A 10485-nucleotide genomic window follows, 5' to 3' on the forward strand; every position below is an offset into this window, starting at 1 on the left:
CTTGGGCGCCTCCGGGGCCCTGTGGAGGTGGGGATGGAGGAAGAGAACAGTGCGGAAAGGGTAAGGGAGCGTGGAACATTTATGCAAATAAAAGGCAAAGCCGCTTGCAAATAACGCGGCGGAGCGCGGAGCGGCGCGAGCCTGTCGGGGCCAGAGGGGGCGCTGCCGGGCCCTGGCGAGGAAAGAGTTAAGCCCACTTCCTCACCGCCCCTCCCTCCGAGGAGGGGCCGAGCTGCAACGGAAATAACCGAGCGCCGGGCCGCGGTTGGCCGAAAGGAGCCGAACCTCTTCCGGAAGTAGCCGATCTGTGGGGTCTCGCTCTCCGACCTGAGCCGAGCGCTGGGCCTTGTTCTCCGGCTCGGCCGAAGGTGTTCCGGAAGGAGGCGAACCCCGAAGCTGGTAGGGCCAGCCTTTCTCGTGGCCGGCAGAGCCCAACGTCTAGTGGGGCTCAGTGAGGGCGGGGGGAGCGGGAGCCGGGTCCGGTCCGGCGGGAGCCGAGCCCGTTCCGGAGGAAGCCGAGCGGAGTGGTCCGGCGCCGGCCTCGGTGTCCCGGGCGTGAGGCGGTAGCGGCAGCGGCGACAGCGACAGCGACAGCGCGGGCCGGGATGAACCGCGACGGCTGAGGCGGCGGAGGCACCGGCTGCGCGGGCCCGACTGAGACTCCAGCGAAGCGCCAGACCCGCTCGAGGCTTTGCCTCCAGCCGAGCCCTGCCCCCGCGAGCCTCCGGACCTCTTTTGCGTCCGGAGGCGGCGCGGGAACGGCCATGGCGGCCAACATGTACCGGGTGGGGGGTGAGTACCAGGCGCGGGGACGCGGGGGTGCGGGGCCCAGGACCCGAGGGGCTCTGCACCCGGGGCCGCGGGGAGCCGCGTCTGGGGCGGCATGGACCGGAGCGCGGACCGGAACCGGAACCGGGAGCATCGCGGGCGAGGGTGCGGGACAGCGGCGCCGCCGGGCGCAGAGTCTCGGGGAGAGGCTGCGGGCAACCCCGACGGCGCCTAAGGGCTGCCACCGGGGGTTGGGGGGGGTCTCACTCAGCTCGGGATTGGGATTTGGGAGCCTGGCTCCAAGGAGCTGACAGGACAGGCAGGGGGCGCGGAAGGCCTGGCCGACAGCTTTGCCATCTGCGGGGTAGACCGTGGGAGGGAAGACCCCCCCCCACCCCGGCGTTATTGTGCGCTTCTATTCAGAAGCTGCGCTGGAGTGAACAACTGCTCACTTCGCCTAGACTGGTGTGCAACTTCATCGCTGAATGGTGGGGATTGCTGGGGAACCCCTGCTTCTTGTCTCTTCCCCAAGGCTTGCTTTTGAGTGAAAGATCTGACTTCTGAACTAGCTGCCACTGGAGTGGGGTTGGGGGTGGCTATCCCTATTTTCTCTTAGACCCTCCACTTCCACTTCTCAGAGTCCTCTCTACCTGGGCCCCTTATCTCCTTTTGGTTCACTCAGGCCGACTTTTTCTCCTCCCACCCTGCTGCTCGGCTCTCTCATCTCCTCTGATCTTCCTTGTTCGCCCCCTCCACCCCTACAGATTACGTCTATTTTGAGAACTCCTCCAGCAATCCTTACCTGGTTAGACGGATTGAGGAGCTCAACAAGGTGAGTGGAGCAGAGTCGTCCCCCCTTCCCCCTTCGGGCTATAGCCTCTTTCTTCCGAGGTCTCTAACTTCAGGTGGAAGATGGGACTCTATCCTGAGTACTCATTCACATTCATTTGTCCATTCATTCATTCGGTGCATTCAGGAAAAGACTGGAGCGCTTAGTGGGAACTTCACTATTCTATCTCATGGAGGCAAAGGAAAGGGATTTGGGAGTCTGCCCTTGAATGAAAGCCTCTTTATTCATAATTTCTCAAGGCTTTCTTCTTAGGATCACTTAGAATCTTATTCACTGTCGTTAGTCTCATCTTTGTGCATTTTTGCTCTCAAATGTCTTCACTGACATTTTTTCCTCCCTTAGACTGCAAATGGAAACGTGGAGGCAAAGGTTGTCTGTCTTTTCCGGCGAAGGGACATTTCTAGTAGCCTCAACAGCCTGGCTGATAGTAATGCCAGTAAGTGTCTTCACCCCTACCTCCCACCTTTCTCCCCCTCCCCATAGTCTGAGGCCTGGGCATGTCCCTGCGGGTGTTTGCCCTGGTATCGTGCCCAAGGCAGGGTGTGAGTTGGGGGTGGCAAAAAGCCTGGTCTGTGGAGGGAGGCCTGTTTTTACACGTTGGGAGGAAGCAGGGTGGAGAGACCATGATAAGGAAAGTCAGAATATGGCGCGTGTGTGCTTGCATGTGTGTGTGTGTGTGTGTCTCTCTCTCTCTCTCTCTCTCTCTCTCTCTCCCTCTGCATGTGTCTGAGAAAGAGAGAGATGATAACATTTAAATAATAGGGGATGAGGAAGAGTTTTAGAGAACCAGAACCCTTGGGGTGATGGTTTTGGTACTTGGGACAATGGGTGGTGACTGTGAAGAGGAAGAGATTTTATTTACAAGACTGCAGAACAGAGAAGCAGGCTTATTTGGTGGTTACAAGGTGGGGAGAATACACTGGAGGGAGAGAATAGGAAGCTAAGAGGAAGAAACATGGCAGGAAGTTTTCTTGCACTTTTCCTCTTTCCTTTCCCCTTAACCCCTCCGTCCTACGCTTTTACTTTTTTCCCTTTTCCCTTATCTTCCTTCTGTATAAGCTTTCATCTTTTTAAAAAAGATATCTCCTTCAGTTTTCCTTAGCTTCTTCTTTCCCCACTCCTTGTTGGTTTTCTTGCTCCTTCCTCTTGTTCCTCTTTCCTAAATTATTTTCCTTTTTCAGGCTGCTCTGGGCATGAAGGGGTTAACGAGGAGCTGGGCTCATCAAGTTCCCTGGTCCCTTTGGGGTTTCCAGCCCCATGTAGCAGGGGCTGACCTTGGCCTTGTCCAATCAGAAGGGGCGTGGGGGGTGTGGTCCCCCTTGCCTGAGCACCGGGTTTCCGGAGCACACAGGCGAGGGGCGGAGCCTGCCGCACCTCCCTTCTCCCCGAGGTTGGGAACAATGCACCAATGAGCCGGGGCCTGAGACTCTCCTGCCCCCTCCCGCCTCGGCTGGCTCCCGGCCAGGTTAACCCTTCCACCAAGGTTTCAGGGCCGGCTGCAGCTCCGCGGAGAGGACGCTGTTGGCACTGGTGTAAGAGGTGCTGTCCTTGAAAGCCCCACGAACTATTATTAGCCAAGTAGAAAATGAAGGATAGCTATGTTCCTTGTGATGATTTGGAGCAAAGTGTCTCCTGAAATCTGTAAAGAGGAAGTGATAAGCACAACCTTGTGTGATACATATTTTTTTATCCTATTGGGTTCCTGGGCCTCAGGCTGGTTTAGGAAGAAACAGACAAGCGTGATGTTCTTGCCGGTCCTGGTGCGGGCAGAATTTGTGCTTTATGAGCAGTGTGAGCACTGGCTGCTGGGTATGGGATGAATTTCTGTGACTTTTTTGTATTCCCAGCATCACTAAGAGCATTAGTGATAGCAAGTTGGGAGCATCTGCAATCTGGGATAGGGCTAAGAGGGAAAGCTGGTGGGGTACGGGAACAGAATGCAGATGCCTGGTGGATATGAGAAAAATGGAGAGCTGAGAGAGGAAACTTACTCCCTGAGTTGGAGTTTCCAAGGTGGCTTCTTTCTGGATTGTTTCTGACTTGGCTTCTTCCTCCTTAATCTCTCAGGGGAGTTTGAGGAGGAATCAAAGCAGCCAGGGGTATCAGAGCAGCAGCGACATCAACTGAAACACCGGGAGCTTTTTCTTTCTCGGCAGTTTGAATCGTTACCGGCCACCCACATACGGTATGGGACAACCAGCACTGGTGTGGCCTGCGTGCACTTTATAGAAGATGGAGAGGTGGGGTGGCGTGTTGGGGGTACTGTGGAGAGGGAATGAGGGGCTCACCTGGGGTTTTCTGACCTCTCTTCTGCAGGGGGAAATGCAGTGTGACCCTCTTGAATGAGACAGATATCTTGAGCCAGTACCTGGAAAAGGAGGTGAGAGAGAGGTTTGTGTTGGGAGAAGAGGGAAGGAGTGGGTATTGCTCCCCAAAGGCAAGCAGATAGTAGGACTGTGGTAAGGTACAGGGCTGACAGACTGCCTACCTTACAAACTCTGCACACTCCCAAGTGTCCCCTGCCCATGTGGACTGCCACCCTGCTTACCTTCTCTCTCCTCATCTCCAGGACTGCTTTTTTTACTCATTGGTGTTTGACCCCGTGCAGAAGACACTTTTAGCTGATCAGGGGGAGATCAGAGTTGGTTGCAAATACCAAGCTGAGATCCCAGATCGCCTGGCAGAGGGTAAGCAGCAGAAAAGAGTGCCTGGTTACTGAGCTACGTAACTCTGAGGGGCACCTTCCCATCACAGTCTGTGAGGGTGGGCTCCCTTGGAGTTGTGCAGTACAGTTTGCATGACTCCATGCTGTGACCCAGATAGAATGGGGCCTTGGGAACCTGAAAGGGGAAAAGGAGCACAGTTGGGAAGAGAAGTCTGAGAGTTGAGGTGGCTAATGGAATCCAAGCAGGGGAGGAAGAGCTAGGAGGTATTATTGTGAGTGATAAAACTCACAGAAGGTCCCCATCCCTCTCCCTGATGATGCCCTTGCCTCATTCCCCAGGGGAATCTGATAATCGGAACCAACAGAAGATGGAGATGAAGGTCTGGGACCCAGACAACCCTCTCACAGACCGGCAGATTGATCAGTTTCTCGTGGTGGCCCGGTGAGGGGTGGGTGGATGGGGATGATGGGCTGGGGGAGGTGTGGACACAGCCCTAAGTCCCACTCTTAGAGATGGATGTTGTTGTTATCTTTGCTTTGGTTTAGGTGTTTTCCATCTTTTTCATCTGGCACAGTTCTTCAGCCCTCTTGAACTGTCTTCCTTCCCTTCTGACTTCTCGATCTCTCCCTTAGAGCTGTGGGGACCTTCGCAAGAGCCCTAGATTGCAGCAGCTCCATTCGGCAGCCAAGTTTGCACATGAGTGCAGCTGCCGCCTCCCGGGACATCACCCTGGTGAGCAGAAGTTTGGCAGGTAGTCGGGAAGGCTGGGCCTTGTAGGCACCTGTAGGGCCTGGGGATAGGAGAAAAGGATGTCTCCGAGGGAGTGAGAGTGTTTGGATAGCAGTGCGGGAATGTGCCAAGGGTTTGAGGTCATCAGCATTGTTCCTCACTTTCCCTTTAGTTTCATGCAATGGATACATTGCAGAGGAATGGCTATGACCTGGCTAAGGCCATGTCGACCCTGGTACCCCAGGGGGGCCCAGTGCTGTGCCGGGATGAGATGGAAGAATGGTCTGCCTCAGAGGCCATGCTGTTTGAGGAGGCCCTGGAGAAGTATGGGAAGGATTTCAATGATATTCGCCAGGACTTTGTAAGTGGATGGGTCCAGGGGGAGAGGTGGGAGAACGGTGACAGGTGAGGGAACCAGGACCTGGGGCCAGATGCCCTCTCATCCTTCTGCCCTCCTTAGCTACCCTGGAAGTCACTCGCCAGCATAGTCCAGTTTTATTACATGTGGAAAACCACAGACCGGTATATTCAGCAGGTAAGAGCTGGGCTGGGGAGGATGGACCCGCAGCCTCCACTCACCTCTGCCTTTCAAGTGGGTGATGCCCTCCCTGCTGAGGTGCTCTGATCTTCTTTCTTTCTTTCTTTTTACCTCCTGCAGAAAAGATTGAAAGCTGCAGAAGCAGACAGCAAACTGAAACAAGTCTACATCCCTACCTAGTAAGTGTGGGGGGTAGGGGAGATGGTTACGTTTTCCTTCTCTCTGCCCAAACTGTGCCTTCCTCAGTGATTGGGAGTGGGCAGGAGGCACATTCCGATTATGATAATAAATATTAGAGACAGGGTGGAAATGAATTCTTTTCCTTGCTCAGTTTCCTGGTTTCTTCTCCCTGTCACCCCCCCTTAGCACTAAGCCAAACCCTAACCAGATCATCTCTGTGGGCTCAAAACCTGGCATGAATGGGGCTGGATTCCAGAAGGGCTTGACCTGCGAGAGCTGCCACAGTGAGTTCCAGGGAAGGACAGGGATGCCAGGGGTAGGGGGGAGGCCTGCTTTGGCTCAAGAACTCAAAGGAGTTTAGGTGCCATGTTTCCTCTCCCTGATCTCCCCCTTGCCTCCGTGCTCCTACAGCCACACAGTCTGCTCAGTGGTATGCCTGGGGCCCACCCAACATGCAGTGCCGCCTCTGCGCTTCCTGTTGGATCTACTGGAAGAAGTACGGGGGGCTGAAGACCCCAACCCAGCTTGAGGGGGCTGCTCGGGGCACCACAGTAAGGATTGATGGAGGGGTGGGGGACAGGCAGGGGAGAGAAGTAAGCATGTTGACCTGAGACTTAGGTGAAGGTCAGAACACCCATTTCCTTATCTGGTGATGGTTTGCTCGGGGAGAGGGGCAGAGCTGACAGTGGTAGGGGAGCCAGATAGTTTGGGGTGGTGGTAAAAGGGTCAGGCAGGAATAAATCACTCTCTGCAGAGAAGGGAAGAAAGAAGGGAGCCTCAGTGCCAATTTTCATCCTCCCCTTTTCCTATGCCCTTCCTCCAGGAGCCACACTCGAGGGGTCATCTGTCCAGACCTGAAGCTCAAAGTCTCTCCCCCTATACAACCAGCGCCAACCGGGCTAAGCTGCTGGCCAAGAATAGGCAAACATTCCTGCTCCAGACCACAAAGCTGACTCGTCTTGCCAGACGCATGTGCAGGGACCTGTTACAGCCGAGGAGGGCAGCCCGGCGACCCTATGCCCCTATCAATGCCAACGCCATCAAGGCAGAGTGTAAGGGCAGGAGTGGTGGGGCTAGTGGCAGGGTGGGTGTTTCTCTGGCCAGAGACCAGCATTTCTCTGCGTGTTTAATGACTACTGTGGGGGTAGTGGCCTTAGAGGTTTGTTAAGAGATTAGATGTGACTTCTGGTCCCAGAAGAGGCCTGAATAGTGAAGCCTCTTCAGAAGCTTTAATCTTTGTGTTCCAGGCTCCATTCGACTTCCCAAGGCTGCCAAGACTCCACTGAAGATTCACCCTCTGGTTCGGCTGCCCCTGGCAACTATCGTCAAAGATCTGGGTATAGGATGGGGAACCATATAGGGTGGGCTCAGGCTTCCAGTCCTTTTACTGTAAAAACCTTCCCTCCTCTGCTTTTTTCCCTGAATTGAATCCTAAAAGATGTAGGCCAACAAACAGTACTTTTGTGGCTTAATAATGGTTTTCCAGAAGCGATCCAGTATTAGCACTCTGATTTGATAAAGTCACACTCATGTGATTTTTGAAATACTGTTACTAGCTTGCCAGACCCTTCCCACATTACTCCTTTTGGCGATGCCCAGGAAAACTGTTGCCCCAGGGGGAAAGAGATGGAGGTGAGGAAAGGAAACTGCATGGGGGAGAGAAGGTGGCAAAAGTTATCTAAGTTTTCCTTTTTTCCTGGCAGTGGCCCAGGCACCTTTAAAACCCAAAACCCCTCGTGGCACCAAGACACCAATCAATAGAAACCAGCTGACCCAGAACCGGGGCCTGGCGGGCATTATGGTGAAACGGGCCTATGAGACCGTGAGTTGGCAGACTGGGGTCAGCCAAGGCTGAGTTGGGTGGGCTTTTATTTCTGGTAGGAGCCTCATAGGGTCCCCTCCCTTACTGTGCTGCCACATGCTTTTCCAGATGGCAGGGGTCCCCTTCTCTGCCAATGGAAGGCCTCTGGCCTCAGGGATTCGCTCAAGCTCACAGCCAGTAGCCAAGCGTCAGAAACTTAACCCAGCCGATGCCCCCAATCCTGTGGTGTTTGTGGCCACAAAAGATACCAGGTAGGGAGCCCACCATGAGAGGGGCTGGGAGGTTGGCAAGCCAGGCGGGTGGGTATGGGAAATAGGAATATCTCAGCAGGACCAGCATCAGGAAGACTGTGGGTATGGGAGGTGGTGGTGGTGGTGGGGGATGTGACAGAAAAGAATGGGCAGGAAGGCAGAATTGGGGTGTGGGGTTTCTCCTTGGGGATCTTAGCCTTTCTACACCTTCTCTATTCCCTTCTTCCTTTTTCTGGCCAGGGCCCTGCGGAAGGCCCTGACCCACCTGGAAATGCGGCGAGCTGCCCGCCGGCCCAACTTGCCCTTGAAGGTGAAGCCTCAGCTGATTGCAGTGCGGCCCCCAGTCCCTCTACCTGCACCCTCACATCCTGCCAGCACCAGTGAACCCATTGTTCTGGAGGATTGATCCTCTGTGGGGAAGGGAGGTGGGCTGAGAGGTAGCGGGTGGGTCCTCAGAGCAGGCAAGCCTCCCTTCCCTCTGGTGTCAAAGGGAGAAGGGAAGGAGCAAGTGCGTGTCCCTGGAGGCGTGGGGTGCCCTCTGGTGTCACCACCGCTAAGCTTGTCCCCTTCCCATGCTTCTCCATGCCTGGCGATGATGGGGGGCAGTCTGCAGGAACCTGGCCTATGTGGGGAACCTGGCCTGTTTTGCAGGGTAGGACCCACAGTTTGTCTTGGACAGTTTTGGGGGGAGGGTTTTTTAATTTTTTAAAAATTTTGCCACCCTTTGTGAAAGGGGATGGGGGGAGGGGAAGAGTAAACAGATATCAGGTGGTGGTACGTGGTTGGGGGAGGGGGGCGTGCACTGCCATGTTTATCTTATTTTTATTTTTTTCTAATTGGGGGTTTCTCTTTCTGTCCGGTGTCCGGACTTTCCTAATTGGAGTTGGAGGCCCCTAACCTGGCATCAACCCCAGCCCATGCTTGCTCTTTCTTTCCCTTGCCTCTCCCCCTCTGCCTTTTGTACACCAACTCAGAAATAAAGATCTTTTGTCTGTTTTTTTTAACCTTGGATTCTGTAATTGGTTCTTATAGTAACAAATAAAAAGCTGTTTTCTTCAGTCCCTCCAGGCTCAGCTCTTCTCTGCCAGAGATGTGGGGAGGGAGGTGCTGGAAGGGGGGTGTGGGCAGAGGGTCTTTGAGAGGAAAAATAAAGGACAAAGAACAATAAAGGAGACACAGATGGAGCTTGCCCTGGGAACCACTTCTTTGTGAGATTATGCACCCTGAACTGAGGCAGCCTGCTCCAGCCAGCCTTCTTGTGGGACCCGAACTGCTCCCCGGTTCCCAATGGTGCTGGAACCGAAGCACCATCTTGGCCTGGGTCCAAAGCAGTTGGGATGAACCGGCTTTGCCTGGGGGCTTCCAAAGGAGGGGACTGTGAGGTTGCTCCTTCCTGTTTCCCCAATTCTTAACTCTTCTCTCTATTTTACTCAGAATTCTGGGAGTTGCTAGAGGGCAGGGGATGCAGCCCACTTTGGAGTACACTGCAGGGTCTTAACCCCCAGCTCAGGGCTCTCCTCACACACTGCTGCTTCAAGATCTTTGGGGTCCACTGTAGCACTGTTCTCTGCCGTTTTAAATTTGGGAGAGATTAGATGCCCAACAGGAGGAACACTTTAGGAGAGAGGACAAAGTCAGTCTAGGTGCTCCTTGGGCACTTCCTTTAGAGATGGGGAGTAGCTTTGGCAGTTGTGACTCGGGCAAGGTTACAGACCACGGTAGGCCTGCCTCAGGCCCACTGCTCTTTCCACAATCCAAAGCTGGGGGCTGATAGCCAACCACAGCACGAGCTGCTCACCCCATCGACTGGTCCCCTTCATCTCCTACACCAGGAGTTTGCTCACGCCTCCACGGTGTTAGAGGAGGAACAGAACACTATGCCAGTCTGGGGGTCAGCAGCACGTCCCCCCACCAATGTCCTCATTCGGCTGCCACCAATAGCTGGTTCCGTCGCACTGCCTTGAGGTGGGCCGGTGGCTGTGGAGCCTCCTGAGCACACACCACAGCTCACTGCCGCGGAAGGCAGGTAGATGCAGCAGGGAATCCAGCTCACCGGGGCCGCAGTGATCCGGCTGTGGCGCCACGGAGTCCGGAGGGTGCCCGGTTGGGAACCGGACAGAGCTCCCAACCAGGGCTAGGAAGCAGTCGCCGAACCCCCATTTTTGGGGGGAGGATCGTGGACGGAGGGGGAGAGTAACAGCCCTGAGGAGGTTGGGAGTCCAGGGACAGCCCTAGGCTTCGTGGGTCAAAGGCGTGGAGCATCCCCATCCTCCGCCTTTATTCGCCGGGTGGATGTGGGGTTGAGCGAGCTGGCGCGCGGATCCCTAAGGGCCCTTGAAGCCGCGTACGGCCGGCTCCCGACCGCCGGCCCATCACCAACCACCAGCAGCGCCACCCGCGGCCAGGGAGCTGCTTCCAACTCGCCCATACAGACCTTAGCGGCTGAGGTTATCAATAGTCATGATTCTCTGGACCAATCAGTGCCTGATCATTCAGAGCACACCAATCGGCTTACCGCATGCAGATAAGCATCTCAGAAGGTAGGCTCTTCTTAAAGCCCGTGGAGACTCCGCACAGTCAAGAAACGGAACCTTGAGTTTGGTTTCCGGGGAAGTGTGCCCGTGTGAATGCCGAAAGTACGTCACTTCCCATCGGGCTGACGGAAGTTGCTTTGCAGCTCG

The 10485-nt window shown here is 55.1% G+C and overlaps 1 protein-coding gene and 1 long non-coding RNA gene across 3 annotated transcripts; one reads left to right on the top strand and one right to left on the bottom strand.

The window, feature by feature from the left end:
- The first annotated feature begins 310 nt into the window (after positions 1-310).
- Positions 311-8865, top strand: MTA2 (metastasis associated 1 family member 2). Of its 2 annotated transcripts, none has more exons than XM_037838205.1 (18): positions 311-792; positions 1533-1600; positions 1961-2054; positions 3686-3803; positions 3935-3998; positions 4188-4305; positions 4623-4725; positions 4917-5016; positions 5186-5374; positions 5474-5548; positions 5672-5730; positions 5918-6015; positions 6143-6282; positions 6555-6783; positions 6979-7068; positions 7435-7553; positions 7662-7804; positions 8045-8865. In XM_037838205.1, the coding sequence occupies exons 1-18, from the start codon at positions 765-767 to the stop codon at positions 8208-8210; spliced, it is 2001 nt and encodes a 666-aa protein (XP_037694133.1). In that variant the 5' UTR covers positions 311-764; the 3' UTR covers positions 8211-8865. The 2 variants fall into 2 exon arrangements, with proteins under 2 accessions (XP_037694133.1, XP_037694134.1); XM_037838206.1 differs by lacking the exon at positions 311-792 and adding an exon at positions 1081-1256.
- On the bottom strand, positions 1823-10428 carry LOC119535806. Its single transcript, XR_005217299.1, has 5 exons — positions 10320-10428; positions 5593-5665; positions 4167-5074; positions 3907-3986; positions 1823-3257 (listed from the first exon to the last, which is right to left on the bottom strand). It is a non-coding gene; the product is annotated as an uncharacterized LOC119535806 (long non-coding RNA).
- Between the last annotated feature and the right edge of the window lie 57 nt (positions 10429-10485).

The sequence above is a fragment of the Choloepus didactylus genome, chromosome 6 (genome assembly GCF_015220235.1).
Source record: "Choloepus didactylus isolate mChoDid1 chromosome 6, mChoDid1.pri, whole genome shotgun sequence".
Taxonomy (NCBI): Eukaryota; Metazoa; Chordata; class Mammalia; order Pilosa; family Megalonychidae; genus Choloepus; species Choloepus didactylus.

What these genes read in the sequence shown, in the direction of transcription:
- MTA2 (XM_037838205.1), top strand. Translation starts at nt 765, where the DNA reads ATGGCGGCCAACATGTACCGGGTGGGGG. An exon ending in TTACCGGCCACCCACATACG is followed by an intron (nt 3,804 to 3,934) that starts GTATGGGACAAC and finishes TCTCTTCTGCAG; the next exon opens with GGGGAAATGCAGTGTGACCC. An exon ending in CAACGCCATCAAGGCAGAGT is followed by an intron (nt 6,784 to 6,978) that starts GTAAGGGCAGGA and finishes TTTGTGTTCCAG; the next exon opens with GCTCCATTCGACTTCCCAAG.